We start from the raw sequence: 25,767 nt of genomic DNA, 5'->3' as shown, positions 1-25,767 counted from the left end.
TCATTTGTTGCCACTTCAAATCATCAAAATTAAATGAAATAAACATTTGAATGCATCAGTCTGTGTGCAATGAATAAATATAATGTACAAGTTACACCTTTTGAATGCAATTACTGAAATAAATCAAGTTTTTCCAAAATATTCTAATTTACTGGCTTTTACCTGTACATATATATATATATATATATATATATATATATATATATATATATATATATATATATATATACACAAACCCCGTTTCCATATGAGTTGGGAAATTGTGTTAGATGTAAATATAAACCGAATACAATGATTTGCAAATCCTTTTCAACCCATATTCAATTGAATGCACTACAAAGACAAGATATTTGATGTTCAAACTCATTAACTTTATTTATTTTTTGCAAATAATTAACTTAGAATTTCATTGCTGCAACACGTGCCAAAGTAGTTGGGAAAGGGCATGTTCACCACTGTGTTACATGGCCTTTCCTTTTAACAACACTCAGTAAACGTTTGGGAACTGAGGAGACACATTTTTTAAGCTTCTCAGGTGGAATTCTTTCCCATTCTTGCTTGATGTACAGCTTAAGTTGTTCAACAGTCCGGGGTCTCTGTTGTGGTATTTTAGGCTTCATAATGCGCCACACATTTTCAATGGGAGACAGGTCTTGACTACAGGCAGGCCAGTCTAGTACCCGCACTCTTTTACTATGAAGCCACGTTGATGTCTTGCTGAAATAAGCAGAGGCATCCATGGTAACGTTGCTTGGATGGCAACATATGTTGCTCCAAAACCTGTATGTACCTTTCAGTATTAATGGTGCCTTCACAGATGTGTAAGTTACCCATGTTTTGGGCACTAATACACCCCCATACCATCACAGATGCTGGCTTTTCAACTTTGCGCATATACCAATCCGGATGGTTCTTTTCCTCTTTGGTCCGGAGGACACGACGTCCACAGTTTCCAAAAACAATTTGAAATGTGGACTCGTCAGACCACAGAACACTTTTCCACTTTGTATCAGTCCATCTTAGATGAGCTCAGGCCCAGCGAAGCCGACAGCGTTTCTGGGTGTTGTTGATAAACGGTTTTCGCCTTGCATAGGAGAGTTTTAACTTGCACTTACAGATGTAGCGACCAACTGTAGTTACTGACAGTGGGTTTCTGAAGTGTTCCTGAGCCCATGTGGTGATATCTTTTACACACTGATGTCGCTTGTTGATGCAGTACAGCCTGAGGGATCGAAGGTCACGGGCTTAGCTGCTTATGTGCAGTGATTTCTCCAGATTCTCTGAACCCTTTGATGATATTACGGACCGTAGATGGTGAAATCCCTAAATTCCTTGCAATAGCTGGTTGAGAAAGGTTTTTCTTAAAGTGTTCAACAATTTGCTCACGCATTTGTTGACAAAGTGGTGACCCTCGCCCCATCCTTGTTTGTGAATGACTGAACATTTCATGGAATCTACTTTTATACCCAATCATGGCACCCACCTGTTCCCAATTTGCCTGTTCACCTGTGGGATGTTCCAAATAAGTGTTTGATGAGCATTCCTCAACTTCATCAGTATTTATTGCCACCTTTCCCAACTTCTTTGTCACATGTTGCTGGCATCAAATTCTAAAGTTAATGATTATTTGCAACAAAAAAAACGTTTATCAGTTTGAACATCAAATATGTTGTCTTTGTAGCATATTCAACTGAATATGGGTTGAAAATTATTTGTAAATCATTGTATTCCGTTTATATTTACATCTAACACAATTTCCCAACTCATATGGAAATGGGGTTTGTATATATATATATATATATATATATATATATACGGTATATATATATATATATATATATATATATATATATATATATATATATATATAAAATCCTATTTCACAACTAGGGATGGTTTTATAAACTACGATTCTTCAATCGGGGCATATTCTGTGGAAGAGCAAGCCTGTTTTTTTTCTATGAAAATGTGGCTTTTTTAATGTATGAGAAAATCAAGATGACCATGAAAGCAAAGTGCATTACCATAATACACACACATTGAATAAACCCTCCTCAGGAAGGGAACCTCTACAGCAGCTCTTATTTGTAGGCCCGCCTTAGCATTCATCACATTTAAGATTGCATTTTCCATCTTGCAGTGAGTTTAAAAGAATACCATTTAATGATAATATATATATATATATATATATATATATATATATATATATATATATATATATATATATATATATATATATATATATATATATCTTATCTTTCTATTAAATATACATTTCCAGGGGATAGAGGCCATTCAGGGACACAGGCAAAGAACTGGACATTTAGAAAATAGATTTTATAATTGCAGTTGCTGTGCAATTTCAGATCATTTCTGTGCTGTTGAAATTCAAGAAGATTAAAAAGCACCAGGCTCTTTGCCCACTTCGCACAGTGAATAATGACTTTTAAACATATACTTGTAAATAGAGGGAAATAAGATTAAACGAGATCTGCTGGTGAAAATCATGTTGTACTACTGGGAGGATAGTATTTGTGGATTATGTAGCTGTTGGTTCAGTAATCAATGAGAAAAGCAGTGTTGGACTGCATGATCATATAGGTGAGGTCAACAGAGACCATCCTGGGTTTGTGGGTTTGTGTACGTTTGTATGTATGTGTGTGTGTGTGTGTGTGTGTGTGTGTGCGTGCGTGCGTGCCTGCGTGCGTGCGAGGGGAGGGGGATGATAGATATAATCTAGTCTGTACAGTTTACACTTACATCATTAAATTGACCTGCACAATCTGAGGTACAAAACTACACAACAATACACTGCAGCGTGTATCTTTAATAAAGTTGCTAACTGTTAAGGTTTTTTTTTTTTTGTGAAAATAAGAACTGAACTCTTTTTTTCTACAATGTTTGGGCGATTGCCTTCTACTATTAACTTTACCTGAATCCAGTAAGCCCCATTTCTATGCCTTTGCGTGCCATTCAACTACCTGCCAGCCTTCCATTACGGACCCATACAATGTGCTGTTTTGTTGTCTCGCTTGTCCTCTGACATTCAGTTCCTTTGGTTTGTTTGAGTTCTTTTAAGATATGCCATCAATGTGCATTTCTGTCCTTGTGCATTTCTATTGAGTGAGAGGTCACTAGTTTGTATAGACACTTACAATGTTCTTCAGCAATTCATCATAAATACCATCTTGTTAAGCTCTGGTGTTCAATATGACCATGCTTTAGCAGATAGCACAATCAAACTAAACCTCTTGAAAAGTTTATTGGATGTAGCATAGCACGGAAGGTTGGTAACATTTCAAGGGCCCCTCTAATGCTGACAACATTGGCAATTATTTCTTAGTTCTGGACCTAAAAATAATACAAATATATACACAATGACTTGAGGCATGTGTTTTTAATGATTTCCAGCACATTTTTGAACACCCACTTTTAACTCCCAAATGTGGGCGGGCCTGAATCAGCCTGCTGACATCACCTACAGAAGACTTGAGTCAACTTCATTTTGCTTAGCATGGGCCTGATCTACTAAAGGTTTGCATGTACTAAAGCACGTGCAAACTTGATAGTACCTGCAAAGCTGATCTACTAAACTTGTACACAGAGGATTGCGTCTCTTAAGTGAGCAAAATAGGGAGCGCAATCCATTCAGCGTGTCTGTGTTCATGATCATCATAATCCCTACAAGAGATTGCATTCACTCATGTGACTTTTGAACAGAAATAAAAAAAAGTGGTTGGCCACCAAGCCAATATGGCTACTGTGCAGAAAACAGAGTGCAAACTATCTGAGTACGCAAGGGGCCTTGATCTTACCACTAAAAGCAGACACAAGCAAAAAAATGCAAACTATGCAATGGAATCTATCATTACACGTTATCAAAAAAAGATTTGTCGAGTGATCTCAAGGATTATCCGTCAGTCGCATTCCCAGACATGTAGAACTATCCAGTGATTCACGTCATTCAACCGAACAAAACAGGTGGAAACTGGGAAACACATGGAGGTTTACAACTTCTTTGTGTGTGGCTGCGTCAAATAAATTGTTATCAAGACTCTCCTGGATAATTCATGCATCGTTTTTGCTCGGGTAAGGTTGCATTTCATGATTTAACGTCACATCTATAGCCAGGTTTGTTGCCTTTTCGTTGTTGCACGTGCCTTTTACGAGTACACATGTTTTTCCCCATCTTCATCAAAATATAACTAAAGATGTCAACATTGAGTATGTGCTGAAAGATTCATTTATGATTGCTGCCTCTGGTAAAAGCTTAACTCTTTTAGGTTTTGCTCACATTTGCCTTCTTTTATATGGACTCGGCGAGTTGGTGGTTTACAAAACACTTGTAGCAAAATGGGTTTTAAGAACTCAGAAAAAAGATAAAATACAAATAATATCAAGATAATACTTCAATGGGAACTACTTAACATTAAAAATATATCAAACAAACCTTTAACAAAGTGATTACTGCAAACTTGCGAGTTCTTCGACTCTGCTTCCTTGGGACTGGAGTGTGTGACACTTTTCTCAGCGTCTTTTGCAAAATCTTACACTGTGCCCCCCTTCTTGATTACGTCTCGAGGAACTCTGAAGAAACGTTTACCCTTTTCGCAATTTGAACGGTTCAAACAGCCTAAAACAACGCAAGCATAGGGCATTTTTCTTGGAGAAAGACGAAATGCTGCCCAACAGAAACTCGCTGGCCCACAAAATTCGAGCCTCACATAGTAAAAACGCCTGACGTGATGTCAGGTGAATACAACCTATAGTGGGAGGAGAAAATGCAAATAAAACTATTTAGCACACAAAGTGTGATTTATCAAGAGTAAAACTGTTCTGCACCCGCTGTTTTCGCTCCGTATTTAGTATGTCTCGAAAGGATGAGAACACTAGCAGCTGTGCAGAAATTGCTGTGAGAAAGGTGATTGCATTGCAGCTCAGTTCTACTTATGCTTGTCAAAATTTCAAATATTAGACATATTGTCTATTCAGCAATATCCTTTCATAATTCTATAGCTAATGGAAAACTTAGGGGGTTGATTAAAACAAATTAAATTGAGGCGTTTTGGTGGTGGCTGGCGTTTCTTTACAGGAAAAAAAAGTTCTGCAATATGCATTTTTTTGCATCTCGATCACTCCAGCACAGGCTCGCGGTTAGCGCCAGCATCTCCCAGGGCGTATCTTCAGCGCGCTAAAAATTAGTAGATCGCACTGCAGAACTGCTTCTACGATGCCCAAAAAAATGGTACATGTCTGCTGCATGTTTTAAGACATAGCAAAATGCCACAGGTATGAAGAGCATGGTAACATGGATGTTCAAAAATGACTGTCTCCAGGTGGGAAGCTGCGTACGCAAAAAACACATTTAAATAGGGCGGTCTGCACCAGTTGTGTATTGTACACACAGTCTTAGTAGATTACGCCCAACACGCCCATTAATAGTACACACAATTGTATCGTTTGCACTCGCTGTTTAGCACTTGTTATTTGGATCTTAGTAGATCAGGCCATATATGTATGTGTTTTGGTAGCATTTACATTGTGAATCACTATGTTAGCACAACATTTGAGAATATCAAATATGTCTGCATTGCTGCAGGTTGTAGCAATACAACTAAAGAAGGGGTCAGCCTGCATATATTTCCAAATGGTGAAAATATGAGGAAAGTATGGATCCCTCCAGTCAAATTGACAAGTGCAAAATGGGACAGACCAAGCAAGAGGACTGTGATTTGGAGCAATCATTTTAACGATGCTGACTTGGAAGAAGAAAGGTTTTGGTCGCAGTTTGGATGTAAAAATGTAAAAGACTCCCGAATATCAGGAGCACTCCCGAGGGTAAAAAGAATTGGTCAGAACCAGTGGACAAACGGAGAGAAAGAAGAGCAGACCCGGCACTCAAAAATGAGAAGAAAAAAAGAGAGGTAAGCCGCTAATATTCTATTTTGCGTCCTCTTTTACTATTTCCTCAAGATGCTTCAGGACATGCTAAAAAAGCACGAGGAAACACATGCTATGGTGTCTATGGAAGAGGAACTGGCAATTCTTTAGATTTAGTAATTTTAACCCTATCAGTTCTAAAGTAATCGTAGTCCAAGGCAACAAAAACATGCAATTATGTGATCAAAATAATAATTTTACATTCCCTTATCTACACTGTCTATGGGCTTCAGTTCTGTAGATGATGTCACACAAAGAGGGTGTCGCATATCGAGTCTGGCGATGGAAAGTACTGTTATCTATTTACCAATTACTCAAAAACTAATGGAAATTATGTTATTCATTCACATTTTAGTGAAATTTCGGTCATCTGGACGCTATGGGTCCTTTACCGCATTATTTGTAAAAGCTAGTAGGAAGTACAATCAATTCTCCATGCACTCAAAAGTGACAAGCTACCCAAAACTCATAGTGTTTGCATTCTGGATGGATGTTTGCTACCCTTACACATGTATTACTTTAGTTTGCACGATTTTGTCATTTCAATGGTAATTTGAATGAACCATGGAATAGACAGGTATGTTTTACATCATCTGTGTTTTGAGTATTGCTGATAAGCAGGAGGTCTTTTTGCTTACCTTTCTCTTCTTGAAAGCTTGCCGTGCCATATAACCCCGACAAGCAGCTTGGAATAGGATTAAATTTTGCTTGGTTTGCTCATCCCTCTGTTCTTCCAATTTAGCCAAGGTGCCAGCTTTGAAGAATAACTGGAGGTAACAAAAGAAGGCAAAAACACTATTTATTAGCAGAGCGCCACATCAAGGATAGCTCATTTACTTTTTAGTGTACATCACAACAACAAACTTGATTACAGAAGTAAGTTTGAAAGTATGAATGCAGTGAATCGATAGGAAAGAATGTAATCCATAGACAGCAGGGTTTTATCTTAGTGAAGAAGCTTGATTAAGTTATTATCTCAGACAATCAGCCTTGTGTCTCTCCATTATGGGCCAAAGGTAGAAAAAGTGGTAAACAGCCAAAAGAAAACAGACCACATAACAGCTTGTATACACCTCTGAGGGATTAAATACTATGTTGTGCTGCTATTTAAATGAAGAGATGAAACATCCCACTTTTCCAAAAGTTATCGACCCAATTGAGTGGTAACCAATTAGGTCTTGTTGGAAATGTCTTTTTTATATGTGTGTATGTATGTGTATGTGTATATGTGTGCATGTGTATATGTATGTATATGTATGGAAGTGTATTTCTGTGTATATATGTGTGTGTGTGTGTGTAGGGGTATGTGCATAAATATGTATATTTGTATATACAGTATGTGTATATATGTATATATATATGTACATACATATATATATATTACAATTACACAAGGCGACTCGGTAAAGAATCTGGGTATTATCTTCGACCCAACTCTCTCCTTTGAGTCACACATTAAGAGTGTTACTAAAACGGCCTTCTTTCATCTCCATAATCTCGCTAAAATTCGTTCCATTTTGTCCACTAGCGACGCTGAGATCATTATTCATGCGTTCGTTACGTCTCGTCTCGATTACTGTAACGTATTATTTTCGGGTCTCCCAATGTCTAGCATTAAAAGATTACAGTTGGTACAAAATGCGGTTGCTAGACTTTTGACAAGAACAAGAAAGTTTGATCATATTACGCCTATACTGGCTCACCTACACTGGTTTCCTGTGCACTTAAGATGCGACTTTAAGGTTTTACTACTTACGTATAAAATACTACACGGTCTAGCTCATCCTATCTTGCCGATTGTATTGTACCCTATGTCCCCGCTCGCCTGTGTATCGGTTGGGAACATCTCTGCGCTGCTGACCCGTCTCCGCTCGGGATGGTTTCCTGCTGACCCCACTATGGACTGGACTCTTACTTTTATGTTGGATCCACTATGGACTGTACTCTCACAATATTATGTCAGACCCACTCGACATCCATTGCATTCGGTCTCCCCTAGGGGGGGGGGGGGGGGCATACCCACATATGCGGTCCTCTCCAAGGTTTCTCATAGTCATTCACATCGACGTCCCACTGGGGTGAGTTTTTCCTTGCCCTTATGTGGGCTCTGTACCGAGGATGTCGTTGTGGCTTGTTCAGCCCTTTGAGACACTTGTGATTTAGGGCTATATAAATAAACATTGATTGATGATTGATTGATTGATATATATGTGTATGTGTGTGTATGTATATGTGTAGGTGTGTGTATGAGTGTGTATGTATATATGTGTATATGTATGCATGTACATGCATATATATGTATATAATATGTGTATGTATGTGTGTGTAAGTATGTATATGTATATGTATGTGTGGGTATGTCCGGGCCCTCTACTCCTCCTACTTATAGCACATACACTCACACATATATTTGGGGGATTGTCCTGCGGGGAGGCATGGCGGGTGGATGAGGATGCCTCCTATGGGGCTCCAGTCCTCCTGTCTTGTCCCCTGCTCGTCCATCCCTCAATCTTAGCCGCATATTAGACACAAAGGATTTGGGGGGCTCGGCTTGGTTGGGACCCACCATGACCTTGATGTCCCCCAATTTTAATCGCATTATTAGTTCCCCCAAGCATACATGTCTCACTCACGCTACAGTACACACATCAATAGGGACTGGAAGTCGGCTGTAATGGCTGACCTCCTAATTTTAACTACACAGTAGACACTCTGGGGGCCTTGTACACATGCATGGGGGGGTTGGGGTTCGGGAGTACGGCGCACCCCTCATTGCCTCCTCGGCCGGCGCTGGTTGCGAGGACTGCGGTCTGGTGGCCTGCCACTCCCGGGCAGAGACCTCGCTGAGGGTGTGAGGCTTTTATTAATTTATTATCAATCAATGCAATCAATCAATCAATGTTTATTTATATAGCCCTAAATCACAAGTGTCTCAAAGGGCTGCACAAGCCACAACGACATCCTCGGTACAAAGCCCACATAAGAGCAAGGAAAAACTCACCCCAGTGGGACGTCGATGTGAATGACTATGAGAAACCTTGGAGAGGACCGCATATGTGGGTAACCCCCCCCCTCTAGGGGAGACCGAAAGCAATGGATGTCGAGTGGGTCTGACATAATATTGTGAGAGTCCAGTCCATAGTGGATCCAACATAATAGTAAGAGTCCAGTCCATAGTGGGGCCAGCAGGACACCATCCCGAGCGGAGACGGGTCAGCAGCGCAGAGATGTTCCCAGCCAATGCACAGGCGAGCGGTCCACCCCGGGTCCCGACTCTGGACAGCCAGCACTTCATCCATGGCCACCGGACCTGTGCCCCCCCCCCTCCACAAGGAAAAGGGGAGCAGAGGAGAGAAGAAAAGAAACGGCAGATCAACTGGTCTAACAGGGGGGCTATTTAAAGGCTAGAGTATACAAATGAGTTTTAAGATGGGACTTAAATGCTTCTACTGAGGTAGCATCTCTAATTGTTACCGGGAGGGCATTCCATAGTACTGGAGCCCGAATAGAAAACGCTCTATAGCCCGCAGACTTTTTTTGGGCTCTGGGAATCACTAATAAGCCGGAGTTCTTTGAACGCAGATTTCTTGCCGGGACATATGGTACAATGCAATCGACAAGATATTTATTATTATTTTTTATTTACGTTTGAAGCGGTAGAAGCAAACCTCACCTCAGCCCTAGATGAGCTACTCCTCTACTACGAGCAAAACCATCTACACGCAAACCCTACGAAGACCCAAGTCTGCTCGTTCCATCTCAGGAACCAGGATGCGAACTGACCTCTTAACATCAAATGGTCTGGAACACCTCTTGAGAACTGTACCAACCCTGTCTACCTTGGCGTAACCCTGGACCGCACCCTCTCCTTCAAGGAACACATCAAAAACACCAAACTGAAAGTCAGCTCCCGAAACAACATCTTACGGAAGCTGACAAATTCCAAATGGGGAGCCACAGCACAAACACTAAAATGTACTGATTGGCCCTGTGCTATTCCTCGGCGGAGTATGCATGTCCTGTTCGGGAGAGATCAACCCATGCCAAGAAACTCGACCCAGCACTGAACAACACCTGCCGCTTGATCACTGGTTGCTTGAAGCCTACCAACCTGAACAACCTACATCTCCTCGCTGGCATTGCCCCTGCAGACGTGAGACAGGAAGTTGCCAGCCGAGTGGAGTTCACAAAATCTACCAGTGATGAATGCCACCTCCTCTATGGACGTGAACCCTCAGCCCAACGTCTGAAGTCAAGGAGAAGCTTCCTCAGCAATGTCCAGCCCCTAACAACATCTCGGGAAGAAACCAGACTCCAACTATGGACACAAAGACTAGGGAAAGACCCTCCTCCTATTGACATGAGAATCCCCCCTTCTGAAGGCCTGCACCCCAGGTCAGAAACACCATGGGTCCAGTGGAAGACACTAAATCGCCTGAGAACAGGAACAGGACAATCAAAAGCCAGATGGGGCTACAAAACCGGCCCAATGCGGAGAAGAGGACCACACGATGCAGCACTGCCTTGTCTGTCCTCTGCTACCCAACCAGTGCAGCTTAAAAGATCTCACAGAGTTCAACGACAATGCAAAAGACTGTGTAAAGAAATGGGAAACTGTCATAAAACCACATGCTTCAAAGACACGAAAAGAATAAGAAGAAGAACAACCTAACTAATTGCTGCTACACTCAACAAACATGTGGCCATTATTTCAAAGCAATTGGACTTGTTACTACAAAACTAAACACTACATTTTTTAATTATCCAAATTAGAGCTAATTATACCTTTATGTCAAATATGTTTTGTTTGTTTTTGGTAGTTTAGGTACTATTACTACACTAATCATATAGATTGCGGCGACAAAGTTGTTCTTACAATATTCATTCTATTTTTTTTTTTTTGTGGACCATGTGCATGTCTGAGAGCATCACTTTGACTGTTTTGAACATGACTGAGTCCTCTGATTTCACTCTTGGCTGACGGCCTCTCGCCTGCTGCTAGGATTAGACCCCAGAACAACGAGTGTTGTTTACTGTCATTCTTTTACAAGTTGCTCAACAACAAAAAGAGCCACACATCTGTTTGGAAAATGTTGGACTCATGACCTGAGAAGAGGGAATTATGGTGACACAAAGTCAGCCAGCCAGATCAGACACATGCCTCAAAGACGAGAGGAAGGAGGGTGGCAACTTTCCAAAATAAAAGCGCTTCTCAAAGAGGGACAGGTGGAATGAAGGACAAACACCCCCAGACGCCAAAAAGAAAAAAAACTGTGTAATGCTAGTGTGTGTGTGGCACATTAATAGGGGTGAAAATGGCTGTGCTGCAAAGGGAAGGTTAATTTAATCGTTTTAATGGTGTTTATTTGTCCAAGTTGTGGCGTCATTACTCACCCTGCTCACACCCATGTGGTAACTGCTCTTCTCCAAATCCAAAGACTCCAGGAGCTCCTCCACAGCCTAAAGACATGTACACATGAACACAGACACAATAGGAATAAGGATATGCAAATAAACAAGTGTATAGTTTGTGTATATGATGTCGTCAGGCTCTAGGCTGCAGACAGAACGCCCATAGCTTGATAACAGCAGCTGAGGTTTACCAAAAGAACTAAGGGGCTTTTGTTTGGTGTTTCCACAGAAACTCAGCCCCGCTATACTGGCTCAGGGGGAAATAACTTTTCTCTCCCTTAACCCCATTCTTTCACTCTCTCGCTCATTTTCCATCAGAAGCAAACTTTGCTAGATTTTGTCTTCCCGCTGCTTTGCAAGGTTCACTTTTTTTGTTTTTTAAATGTCTGAAATGAAAACCTCACCTTGCTTCATCTCAAATAATTTTACATTGGCCCTGTAAATTGCAGCTGAATATAAAGAAATTATGTAGGGAAGCCAAAGCTCCAAAGAGAGAAGAGGCCTGTAATGTCGGTTAGGACATAACAGACCCTGTGCAGATTATAATAGCATACCAACATAAGGGCATAAGGGATGACATCAGAGCAATCTGATTGGATGTGCATGCATTACATCAAAGCTGCATCATTGCTTGTATTAGCCTGTTTACTGCAATTCACCCCTAAAAACTTTCAATGTAAATTGTATTATGTTGTTCATTGAGCAATTCTGTTACCTTGAATGGTCTCCATAACCATTGCAACTAAACACAGAGTATAATTTAAAAAATGCTGACCAAAGTACTACCAAAAATAATTGTACACATAATAGCACTTCATAGCAATCGCCTGATAGGGTGCCAATATTACTCCCCAGTGGCGGGAAGCAGTTTAAGGATGACAACACAGCAATCTGATTTGATAACATAAGGTGAATGCGTAAAGTATTCACAGCGCTTCCCTTTTTCCACAATTTATTATGTTACAGCCTTATTCCAGAATGGTATACATTTATTTCTGTCCTCAAAATTATACACACAAACCCCCATAATGACAATGTGAAAAAATTGTTTTGGTTTTTTGGTTTAGGCATTTTTGCAAATGTATAAAAAGATCAAATAAAAAACAAAGAACTCATAAGTACATAAGTATTCACAGCCTTTGCTCAATACTTTGTTGATGCACCTTTGGCAGAAATTACAGACTCAAATATTTTTATTACGATGCCACAAGGTTGGCACACCTATCTTTGGACAGTATTGCCAATTCCTCTTTGCAACACCTCTGAAGCTCCATCAGGTTGGATGGGAAGCATCGGTGCGCAGTTAGTTTCAGATCTCTCCAGAAATCGGATTCAGGTCTTGGCTCAGGCTGGGCCACTCAAGGACATTTACAGAGTTGTCCTGAAGCCAATCCTTTGATATCTTGGCTGTGTGCTTGGGGTCGTTATCCTGCTAAAAGATAAACCGTCGCCCCAGTCTGAGTTCAAGATCGCTTTGGAGCAGTTTTTCATCCAGGATGTCTCTGTACATTGCTGCATTGATCTTTCCCTCTATCCTGACTATAGTCTCTCAGTTCCTGCTGCTGCAAAACATCCCCACAGCGTGATGCTGCCACCACCATGCTTCACTGGAGGGATGGTGTTAGACCTGATGATTAGCGGTGCCTGGTTTCCTCCAAACATGACGCCTGACATTTACGCCAAAGAGTTCAAACTTTGTCTCATCAGACCAGATAATTTTGTTTCTCATGGTCTGAGAGTTTTTCAGGAGCATTTTGAAAAACTTTTACTGAGAAATGGCTTCCATCTGGCCATTATACCATACAGGCTTGATTGGTGGATTGCTGCAGAGATGGTTGTCCTTCTGTAAGGTTCTCCTCTGTCCACATAGGAATGCTGTAGCTCTGGCAGAGTGACCCTTGAGTTCTTGGTCACCTCAGGGCCCTTCTCCCTTCTCCCATCGCTCAGTTTAGATGGCGGACCATCTTTAGGAAGAGTCCTGGGGGTTCCAAACTTCGTCCATTTACGGATGCCACTGTGCTCAATGGGACCTTCAAGGTAGCAGATATTTTGCTGTACTCTTTGCCAGATTTGTGCCTTGAAACAATCCTGTATCAAATGTCTACAGAAAATTCCTTCAACTTCATGCTTGGTTTGTGCTTTGCCATTCACTGTCAAGTGTGGGACCTTATATATAGACAGGTGTGTGCCTTTCCCAATCATGTCTAAGCAACTGAATTTACCACAGGTGGTAAGCTGAACGAACATCTCAAGGATGATCAGTTGAAACAGGATGCCCCTGAGCACACTTTTGAGCTTCATGGCAAAGGCTGTGAATACTTATGTACATGTGATTTCTTAGTTTTTTATTTTTAATAAATCTGAAAAAATTCCCCCCCCCCCCAAAAAAAAACCTTTCAAATGGTCATTATGGGGTATTGTGTGTAGAATTTTGAGGACAATAATTCACTTATTCCATTTTGGAATATGGCTATAACATAACAGAATGTGGAAAAAGTGAAGCGCATTGAATACTTTCTGAATGCACTGTACCTCCTCGTTATTTGTCACCTTGTAGAATTGGTATCAGTACAGCATTTCTAAACATTGTTATATTCTTGTAGCCAGACCTATTTGTTTATTTGCATATCTGACATTTTCGGCTACAACTGTGGCCTTCCTCAGAGGTTGTCACGTGATGTTTATGTGACATGTCTGGTCAGCTGATTTAAACAGTTTAAATATATATAATATATATATTGTATAATATACAATATTATTTTGTATAATATAATATTGTATAATACACATATATACAATATGTAATATAGAGATGTCCGATATTATCGGCCGATAAATGCGCTAAAATGTAATATTGGAAATTATTGGTATCGGGGTTTTTTTTATTATCGGTATCGGTTTTTTGGTTGGTTTTTTTATTAAATCAACATAAAAAACACAAGATACACTTACAATTAGTGCACCAACCCAAAAAACCTTCCTCCCCCATTTACACTCATTCACACTTATTCACACAAAAGGGTTGTTTATTTCTGTTATTAATATTCTGGTTCCTACATTATATATCAATATATATCAATACAGTCTGCAAGGGATACAGTCCGTAAGCACACATGATTGTGCGTGCTGCTGGTCCACTAATAGTACTAACTAACCTTTAACAGTTAATTTTACTAATTTTCATTAATTACTAGTTTCAATGTAACTGTTTTTATATTGTTTTACTTTCTTTTTTATTCAAGAAACTGTTTTTAATTTATTTATCTTATTTTATTGTATTCATTTTTTTTAAAAGTACCTTATCTTCACCATACCTGGTTGTCCAAATTAGGCATAATAATGTGTTAATTCCACGACTGTATATATCGGTTGATATCGGTATCGGTTGATATCGGTATCGGTAATTAAAGAGTTCGACAATAATCGGAATATCGGATATCGACAAAAAGCCATTATCGGACATCCCTAATATAATATATATATTTTATAATATATATATATATATATATATATATATATATATATATATATATATATATATATATATATATATTTACATACATACACCTTTTGTTTGGGACCGACGTTTATTAAGAAATCTGAGCAAAAACGCAAAATAAATATGAATCCAAAATGTTTTTACACACTTCAGAAACTTAATGACTTTTATGTCCCGTTTGGCTTGTTAGGTAAATAAAATTGAATGTCCCCAGAGGTTAAATTACTATTCTGTTCGACATCCATGTTACAAAATTCCATAAAAATAAAAATATAGTTTTTCGGACAAAAGTTTAAAAAGATTTTAAGTATTGGTGCTTTGTGCACAAATATCGCATAATATGTAAAAAAAAAAATACCCATCCCTATTCATGCGACACATTATGGTTGTCTAGAATAATGTAATTGGAAGTTTTTCTGATTAGCACAAAACGTTAGTGTAATGACTAACTCTGTTTGCATTTTGAGTCTAGCAAGGCTTTCTCTCAGCCCCAGTAGCGATCTGCCTCTTTATCAGGCAAGAAACCGGTATGGTCAAGTTGATTAGATCATGACAACAGCTCTTGATGAATGGAGGCTTACTTCCCTGTCAGACGGCTGCTGACAAATCAGGGGCAGATGTAATGAAGCTCCCCTCTCACAACATTAATCTTAACTGTTTGGCCACTGGCAGCGCTTTCTCGCTGATTGACTCACTCTTTGCTCGTCCTTCACAATGTAATTCCGCCCGTGCTTCTTGGTGAGGTGCGGCGCCAGCACATCAAAACGTCGACGAAACTCAGAGAACACCATGTGGTCGGGGTAACCTGGGAAGGTCAGTGAACAATAATATTTCATTTGTTGGAAAGATATTTTGACAGGTGACCTGTGAAAAATTACTTGGAGGGAAAGAGTGAATGACTCTTGAGTTAGTCTTAATATGTTACTTAGCAACCGCCTCACCTTGTCTATAGATCCGCAGAGCATCAAGCAGCTTGGATCCACGCAGCTGAGCACGGAGCAAGGCCACATCTAGCTGCATTAAACCTGAATCTCCACCCTCCCCCTGAGCCTCACTTTCTGCACCTTTGAAGAAAGCTCCACTTCGAGCTTTGAGGGCATCTGCTTTGGGCACTATGCAGTGAACAAAGTGAATTCTGGACCGCCGCACCATGTCCAGCAAAGCATCCTGGGAATAACAAAGCACAAGTGAGTGATCCATCTAAGCAATAATTCAACATAATTTGTATTAGTCAGTGGCGGGCCGTGCGTTTCCGATCTAGGCCTTCAGTGATGTCCTACTTAGTCCGACTTCAATAAATACCTACCAAAATACCATAATTTATGTTGCCACATGACCACGGCTTGTAAAATACTATACAGAAACACACTTGCGCACTTGTCACTAGTGTACAAAAAGGGCTATTTTTTGGCGCATTTAAAAATCAATAAACCGTGGTACTGTCAAAACAAAAATAATTGTAGAAAGCATATTGAATGTGAACAAATATATTTGAACTCACAATACCGCTCGTAGTTGGTTGATTTGAGTGGAAATGGCAGGCAAACTTATCTCTGCCCCCTAATCAACGTTTTGCTCTGCTACTTTGTTGGTTAAAAAAGTGAGTACCGCTGATTTCTCCGCTGGCCGGGTATGGCTCCGGTGCCACTTTCTGCTTTCGTAAATCACAACTTGTGATTGGATACCTGGGAGTGACAAGTGAGTATCCAATCACAGTCACGTTCAACGTAAGGTTACTGTCAACAACTTGTGATCTGATCAGCTATCGCAACTGTCTGTTAACTGAATGTCTTCCGTTCGTTAAACTGCACAGCCGCCGCTAATGTTGGGTCAGAAGGTCTCCGCTGGCAACAAGCTAGCTGAATTGTGATTGGATAAAAACTCTAACTTAAAAGAGCAACAGTGGAGCCTAATATGACATGAAGAGAATATGATGAATACTTTTATATATTTATGGAAAGTCAATTAAAAATAAAATTAACTTTTGTTATTTAATCATCATGATTTATGTTAGGCCAGCAGAGAAGGCTTTGCTGGCCCTGACGGCACACCACTGGTATTAGTACAATAGTATTTCTGAAGACAAAGTCAGGTTGCATTAGTTTCAGCCATTGTTATGGATGCTCCAATCAAGGATTTATGCTGCCGATTCTGATCATCCATGAGCGAGACCGGTCAATACCGATCACATGTATTACCTGTCAATTTTTCAATTTATTTCTGGTGAGTGCTAATGATAGTTTGACAGCATCAGAACACTATCTTAACTACTTCCTTATTCTCCTTTAATACATACAATTTTACACAATAACTAAACAAAATCAGAAACTATCTATTACTCATTGAAGTCATGTTTGCCCTCAGAGTCCTCCAGTGTTCACGGATTTACTTTCTGAATTTGTAAACATTGATAAAAACAATAAAAAATGCTTTTGGAAAAATAAAAATATTGATCTAATCACTGCCATATCGATCATATACTGATATTACCCTCGGTATCCGCACCACCAATTTATGGATCAGTCCGCCCTCGTCTTACATGTAATCTACTGACTACAACAATTCCGACACACCAATAGTCAACACTATTTCATCCTCTCTTTAGACCAGAGCTATTCAACTGGCGGCCGAGGGGGCAGGAATGACACCATACCGGCCCCCGAGTTCAGTTCAAAACTTGGAAGACAAACATTTTTGCAGCAATATTTTAAAAACACTGGAGTGCTCCTGTTGTATAGAGAAACTTGGACCACTGTAAACACATTGGCAGATCCTTGCATTGATATTTTAACCTCGCTAGCAGACATAGAACTCTGGGGTCTAAACTTGCGATTTACATAACTGAGGCGTTCCTCAAGGCACCCCTTTATGTCATCTCCTTTTTGGCAGTGTTTTCATATTGTGATTTATGTAAATAAGGTGCTGTAATTTATTTCAGATGCAGTCAGTAGTCATTTGTTTAACTTCTTTAGTTACACTAGTGTTCCTCAAGGTTAAATTTTAGGACCTCTCTTGTTCATTATTTGGGCTATTCATCTGGTGGCCCGTGAGTTCAGTCAAAAAAACTCACATTTTTGTAGCAGATTCTTAAAAACACAAGAGTGATGTCATAGAGATGATCTTTGACTAGCTTTTTTGCAAAAGGTCCTTAAAAAAACAAGAGCACTCCTGTAACTCTGACAAGATAAAAAGACCAAAATGCGGGTTCTCCAGAATATACAAAATCATTATATTACTGAAGGGAGAAGTTTGTGACCCCCCCCCCCCGCCCCCCCCCCTCGGTGTGTAACATGTTTAGCCTTGACCTCCAGCGATAGATTCAGTGAGTACTTGATCATAACATTTGATCTTGATATTTAAGATATTATGAAATGCAATTGCAGTAATGGAGGTGATCATTAACTTAGGGGAGTGTTTCCACATTGTATATAGAGATGCACAATTAGCTGCCAGCTTGTTAGCCGGGAGACTAAAGATACAGTAAATACAGTGTCAGTCAAAGGGGATTGGCGTATGTGATCGCCATTGGAAGGCATTAAGGACTTTTCCAAAAAATCGGCCAATCGATCAGCAAATTCACAGTTATTGTGACTACAGGTGCACTTCATCATACAGTACTTTCATTAATACCTTTTCCATTACCTCCACAAAGAGGTTATGCCTTGGCTATGGTTTGCTTGGGTTAGCAACATAACTCCAAAAGTTATGAGTAGATTTTGATGAAACATTCAGGGGATGTCAGATATAAGATTAGGAACATGTTTTGGGGGTGATTCGAATAATTTCTAGTATGTTACCTTACGTTTACGCTACAAGGCTTAACTTCTCTGTGTATGTGTTCCAGCTCCAGCAACACAGACAAAGAGAGTGAATAACTGGCAAGAAGGTTTGCTTTGTTTATTTTGTTCCTGCTATGGAACAAAAGCACCCAGGGGCTCAAACAGGTGCAAAGTGTGAACCCTCTTGCAGCTTGTTTGGAAGCGACAGATGAAGAAAACAAATCTGTGCGGACATGGCAATTTCATATATCCTTAAATCTCTTTGTTAGCAACATAGCTCAAAAGTTATGGGCGGATTTTGATTACATTTACAGGAAATGCCAGAAAAAGAATAAGGACCAAATGATTGGATTTAAGGGGTGATCGGATTTACTGTGTGGATTCATGATTTTTTTTAAAGGATTTATGGCCTGGTGGAGGTCGGCACTCTATGAGTGCTTTTCTAGTTAATATCATCTTTCTTTATTGGTTGGTTTAGAAAAATCACATTCATATCCTTTTCGTACTGCGTTGTACTTGATCGTGATTCCCCCTTCTTCTCTGGTCTTTGTGAGCCTGCAGCCACACTCGGCATTCATGCAACAGCCCCTTTGCTTGTGCCATCACTTCTACTCTGTAGTGCTGGATTACAGTAATTTCCTAAAGTTGTGAATAATTTGGGTTTTAATTTGAGTTGTTCTTAGTATTTATACTGACATGTATTTTTTGCCAGTAGGTATGGGTACCTTTCACATTTGAATCGAAACAGTACCAATTTCCGGAACTAAACTTCTGTGTGTGTTCATGTGTTAGGAAATACTAATTTGTTTAATCATAAAATATATATTTTTTATTGAACATTTAACAGTAAGGTTATAATGATAACTGTACTGTCCAGTTGTGACATCTTGTTTTTATTATAATTCTGATTCTCATTTGCAAGTATTATACAGCATATTAGACTTTACATGCAGGTGCAATTCCAAAATGTTAGATTGCAGTAGTGTTAGGCTACGGCAGAGCAATGTATAGAGAGAATATGGACAACTCGGTTTCCGAGTTGGTCCCAAACATGGCGCCCTGTACTCACGTGAGGGGCTTTTGACCAATCACTTAAGAGATTGTCTTGCCATACTTTGTCTACTTGGTCTAAAGCCCCTCACGGCTCTGGGCTATGGTGTGTTGCAAAGTCAGGGAGTAGTCTTTGCCATTAAACTGAATCTAGTCTTTTGTTGCGCCTTAAAAGTGTTTATACCGTGTTGTACCTTTTACACATCAGCGGTTTGATTGTAACGTGCATCTTAGTTGTAGTTTTTATTACCAAATTCAGAGGTGTAAAATTGCGAATGCAAATCAATAGCATGTCTGGTAAAGCCAATGTAAATTAGCATTGAGCTAACGCATCTTGAAAAGTGGAGCCTTACTTTACGTTTGTTTAAGACATACTTGCTTTTTGGCATGGTAAATTGCAACATTATCTAGAGGCAGTACAAAGGACTCCGCTATGAGTGCTGCTAAGTGCTGTAACCGGACGTGACGTCACGTGCAATAAAGCTACAGAAATTTGGTATCGTGGTTTGATTTTTCCATGAATCAATACCCGGTAGTACTGACAGAATTTGGTCGGTGACTATGAAAATACCGAATTCGATACCCATCCCTACTTACGAGTGGAGCGATGGCATTAGTCAAATTAAATGTTTTTATTATAGACACCCATGCAGTCACAGGTGGGCAAGCATGCCGACTTTTGAATTATTTGAAGTCTTTGCCGTGCTTCAGGTGTGAAGAACACACGGTACGATTGGCCTCATGTGAGACTGTTTTGCAATGAAATCCTACAAAATGTCCCACATGAGAGGCATTACAGAAGATCTGATATGTTTCATTTTATTTTACGGCAAACCCAGCAAAGCAGGATATTTCCCGATTGAGGACGCAGTACTCAGTACCGCCATCAGATAATTAAATGCATAACTATATAAGTGTCTAGTGTGACATGTAAAATAGTTAGATTAACGCCTCACCACTTGAAGCTTTATTTGAATGCACACAGACTTCTTTTTGATAGCAGCCACGCCTGAAGTGAAGCTCTTCCTCATGCTTGAGGCCCGTCGCAAAGAAAGCTGGGAGACGCCCTCAAGACCTGCAATGGAGCCCGGCAAAACGGTGGCCCCACCTCCTCTGCTCATGAACAAAGAGCTGATGATCTTCCTGCAAGGTGTACATTAATTTACATCCACCTGATAATTCAGCAAAAATACATGACCAAAGATGGCTCGTGCTTACTTCTGGGAGTCCTGCAGGAGGCCGGCAGCATTGGTCAAGGCGGGATGTTGCTTGGCGTAGTTCAGCCATCCTCTGGCGTCATATTCCACCCAATCAGTACCGTGACTGTGGCCCAGCAGGAAGTGATTATCTTTTTCACTCTTCAGGAGGAAAGTATGACCTGATGGAGATGAACTGTGTTTTGTACTGCACATAAGGAGAGAAAATCTGTTTCACAGTCAAATCTGAATATTTTTAGGTCTTTGGGCCCAACTAATGTAGTTTTGATGTCAAAATCCATTAAACTGTCCAATAAATAATACAGCAATGTGACTTAAGGGGTCACCTGGCAAAAAAAGAGCGATGAACTCAGGAGAAAAACCTCAAATCTGCCTTTATATAAAGGGCACAAATGAGATGCTTTCCCAGGTTGTATTTGACAGGAAAATCACACTTTGCCTGCAGTTGCTTTGAGTGCTCCTGGGGGACCACTCTGCATGGGCTGTAACCATGGCAACTAAGGTAGAACAACAATAAAGAAGCAAGGACTTCAATGGCTGGTCAATCTGTTCAGTCTGGAGCTTTGTGAAAGCCATTAATGATTGGTTCCTGCTGTTTGTAAAATTGTATAGTGTAATAAAGCAAGAAGCGGTAATGAATGAAGGTGTAATGGAAACGCGTTGGGCCCTTCATTAGGTACACCAGCACAATCGAAAGAGATTAAATCCAGGAACCAAATGTGAAATGTTATTACTGTGATATGGAAATACAGTGCATCATTCTGAGAGGTGTTGCTGACATTTTGGTTACCTTATTTAATATTTTAAAATGAATCATTAAAGGGCAACACCATTGCAATAAGTATTTATTTTTTTTACTGTTTTTACACAAAGATGACAGAAAAAAACTATTGTTTTTGTATTGGATCAGGTATATCTATTTTAGAAGAACTATTAATTGTTGATAGTAATGGTTGTGTTTTGTCTGTTGTTATTTCTGTGAAGACCTTACCTTTGGTCTCGCCTTCAGCTGGACCGTAGTAGCTAAAAAGTCGTCCCAGCAGGGTTTCCTCTGATGCCCCAGGCTGCAGAACCTCCTCCTCCATCAGCCACAGGAGCCCCCGAGCCTCATCTGTTCGTCCGCTACGCACCTGTCCAACATGACACAACAAACAAGTCTTTATTACAAAGCCTCTGAGTTCCTGTTCAGCGATACAGAAGGATGCAATCTAATCGAAGACATACATGGTCACCTCACAATGGCTACCAGGAAATGATGATAAATATGCCTTAAAGGGCGCTAATTATTTATACTTGTGGACCTAAAAATTATGTATACAGGTAAAATCCCCCCTCAAAATAGACACAGTAGTGATTTTAGGCTTTTTTCAAACCGGTTTTGCACATTTTGGACTGCCCACTTTAAGCTCCGAAATGTGGGCTGGCCTCCATCAGTCTGCTGGAGTCACCTACAGAAGACTAAGTCATTTCATATTGCGTAGTATGTGTTTTGGTAGGGTCTCCATCTCGAATCAAGATATTTTCATGCAGAATTTGAAATAAATTATCATATATATCTGCCAGATGCATTGTTGCAGGTTGTAGCAATACAACTAATAAAAGGGGTCAACCTTTATACATTTCCAAATGATGGGAATATGAGGAAAGTACGGACCTCTCCAGTCTAAATGATATGCCCAAAATGGGTCAAAACAAGCAGAAGGAGTGAAATTTGCAGTGATCGTTTTAATGATTCTGACTTCGAAGAAGACGGCTTTTAGTCGGTGTTTGGACAAAAAAAATTAAAAGACTCAAATTAAATGCAATCCCGAAAAACGGGAGCACCCTGAAGGAGAGAAAGACTGAAATGCAGAAAGAAGAGCAGACCCCACACTCAAAAATGAGAAAAAAAGAAGGTCCAATGGAAGAGGAAATGGAAGAGCAGGGAAGGGGGATTCTTTTATACTGTATTTCTTTTTTGCCCATAATGTTCAATGTATCAGTTTTGAAGTAATCATGGAGCAGGGTGACAAAAACATGCAATTAAGTAATCAAAATAATAGTTTTACATGCTTTCTTGCATGGCTCTCAATGAAGGCGGTCACATTTCCCTCCCTCAACGTTTCTCTGCTGCTCTGCTTCACTAGTCTCGTCTTGTCTTTTCTTAACTGTTTGAGAGCCTCTCTTTTGCACTGTTCTTCAAAAATCTAAACATGGAATTGATAAACTGGTCTCTTAACTCAATTGACAAAATGTTCTCAGTAAAAAGCTCAGGTTCGGAAGAACCTGCCTGAACTGACGGGACGTTTCCTGCCAGATACATGAGAACCTCTAGGGAAAAGTGGCGTATCATGTGCCTGACAGTGCTTTCCATCAAGGACGTGGAACATTTCTATCTATTTGGAATTGTAATAACAGGTCATCTGCTGATTGGATTGAGCATCGCTCTGTTTTATCGACAAATTCGGAAGATGATGGCAGTCGTCCAAGGAGCTCCAATGGCTGCCAGTCGCAATGGATGGAATGGGCTGAGCTGTGGGCTCTGAATTGAATAGCGAATTGGATACAATCTCAAAGAAGTTTTCCGCTCTACAAGGTGAAATTGTGATCAATTTGAGAGCAAAAATGGACAATTATATCAGACATACCATTGGAATGTGTCTGCTTGCCTGAAACCAATAACAATCCTTATCTACAATGTGGCTCCTTTGCGAATGGCCTTGGCCAGGCCGTGTGGTTAACATCCTAGTGAGACCAGTGCAGTGAAAGACGCCCTGAACTCTCTTCCCATCTTCAAGAACACCTGTGATGTTGAACTCTGTTCTTTGAACGCAGAGCGCAGCGACCTCCAGGACTATAGACATAACACATACCCATGGACTTCCACACAGATATGCACACATACTCCCCACATCCCTTTGCCACTTAACCCCTTGTGGTGCGATGTTGTACAGAGCAGCGCCCTGTAAGTGGCAGCTTCGAACCTGATGCACCTTCTTCCCCACTGTTGCTAGACTAAAATTTTTTGTGTGCCGTGACTTGTGGTTATATGTGCTTACTGTGCTAGAGGGTTTTTATGATCTCAAACTGAGCCCCCCTCAGAGGGGCTAGTTTGGGAGCTATTTTTCCCCTCTCCCACTGTCCCCCAGGTTTATCTTTCCTACCTTTTTTTACGGGGCGCTCTCCCCAGGGAGCGACCCATCAGTCTTAGGATCCTGTATTCCCCTGCAACTGTATAATGTATGTCTACTCTTGGACGGTTGTACTGGAAACTAATTTGTTGTATTATTTTTAAGTGCAATGACAATAAAGTGCTATTCTATTTTATTATGGTGAGGACGAACAGGAAGATAATGCAATTTAGCAATAATGACTCAACAAGAGTCAGTGAATACAAAGAGTGTTTGTATACCAGGAATGATTCTCAGACATGTATTTATTTGTGGAAAACACATCATAATAAGACTGTGTGTAAAATTGGCCTGTCTTTCCAACTCCGAACAGCAGTTGGCATCGTAACTGTGCTTCAACACACCTCATGAAGAATGCTCTGACAGAGAATGTGTTGCCAATTGAGCACTTAGACCACTGAGATTCTGTTTTTTAAATAAACAACTACAACCGCTGGTATTGGACATTTCTTAGACCAGGGGTCGGCAACCTGCGGCTCCGGAGCCGCATGCGGCTCTTTGACCACTCTGATGCGGCTCAGCTGCATACTTGCCGACCCTCCCGATTTACCCGGGAGACTTACGGATTTCAATGCCTCTCCCTGGGCAATTATTCTCCAATTTTCACCCTATAAACAATTGTAAGGGCATACTGTGATGACACAGCATTTAGTGCCCTCTACAACCAGCAGTGACAGCGTGCCAGTCCAGGTACATGTTGTATGCAGCTTCTGCTTGCACACGTAAGTGACTGCAAGGCATACTTGGTCCACAGCGATACAGGTTACACTGACGGTGGCGATATAAACAACTTTAACACTCTTACTAATATGCGCCACACTGTGAACCCACACCAAACAAGAATGACAAACACATTTCGGGAGATTATACACCCCCGCTACCACCAAACCCCCCCACCACCCTGCCCCCACACATCAACCCCCCCCCCCCTCTGTGCGTCGGTTGAGGTGGGCGGGGTTTGGTGGTAGCGGGGGTGTATAATGTAGCCCGGAAGAGTTAGGGATGCATGGGATTCTGGGTATTTGTTCTGTTGTGTTTATGTTGTGTTACAGTGCGGATGTTCTCCCGAAATGTGTTTGTCATTCTTGTTTGGTGTGGGTTCACAGTGTGGCGCATATTAGTTAGAGTGTTAAAGTTGTTTATTACGCCACCGTCAGTGTAATCTGTATTGCTGTGGACCAAGTATGCCTTGCTATCACTTTTGTGTGCAAGCAAAAGCTGCATACAACATGTACCTGGACTGGCACACTGTCAATGCTGGTTGTAGAGAGCGCTAAATGCTGTGCCATCACGGTACGCCCTTGTTATTGTTGTTTGGGTGAAAATCAGCAGACATTCGAGAGAAAAGTGGACTTGAATTTCGGGGATCTCCCGGCAAAATCGTGAGGGTTGGCAAGTATGACGCTGTCAAGCGCCATTCATATAAAACTCACGGGCCGCAGTAACATTAAATTTTCTTATTAAAGTTCGGGCCGCGTGTTTGAAAAATCCTGGTTTATACGTAGCACAAAGCAAAAAAAAAAACTTTGTATGCAGTGTTATTTCATTTTTAATTTCAAAAGAGTTTTGTGGCTCCCATTGTTTTCTTTAATTTGTGAAACTGGTCAAAATGGCTCTTTGAGTGGTAAAGGTTGCAGACCCCTGTCATAGACCAACATAAAAGCATGTATTGTACCTCTTTTTACAGCCAGTGCTAATTT

The 25,767-nt window shown here is 40.5% G+C and overlaps 1 protein-coding gene across 8 annotated transcripts in view; it reads right to left on the bottom strand.

Moving 5' to 3' along the window:
* The window catches only part of LOC133607458 (unconventional myosin-XVIIIa-like), a 187,099-nt gene that overhangs the window by 70,667 nt on the left and 90,665 nt on the right, over nt 1–25,767 (bottom strand). For all 8 annotated transcript variants that reach the window (XM_061962093.1, XM_061962091.1, XM_061962088.1 and 5 more), the window contains 7 exons: nt 21,889–22,027; nt 20,899–21,058; nt 20,637–20,823; nt 15,793–16,018; nt 15,547–15,656; nt 11,335–11,400; nt 6,579–6,707 (listed from right to left, as the gene is read on the bottom strand). In XM_061962093.1, the coding sequence (XP_061818077.1) occupies nt 6,579–6,707; nt 11,335–11,400; nt 15,547–15,656; nt 15,793–16,018; nt 20,637–20,823; nt 20,899–21,058; nt 21,889–22,027 (1,017 nt within the window). The remainder of the gene's footprint in view (nt 1–6,578; nt 6,708–11,334; nt 11,401–15,546; nt 15,657–15,792; nt 16,019–20,636; nt 20,824–20,898; nt 21,059–21,888; nt 22,028–25,767) is intronic.

The sequence above is a fragment of the Nerophis lumbriciformis genome, linkage group LG09 (assembly GCF_033978685.3).
Source record: "Nerophis lumbriciformis linkage group LG09, RoL_Nlum_v2.1, whole genome shotgun sequence".
NCBI lineage: Eukaryota > Metazoa > Chordata > Actinopteri > Syngnathiformes > Syngnathidae > Nerophis > Nerophis lumbriciformis.
The sequence above is the reverse complement of the archived record's forward strand: the minus strand, read 5'-3'. Positions and strand labels throughout refer to the sequence as shown.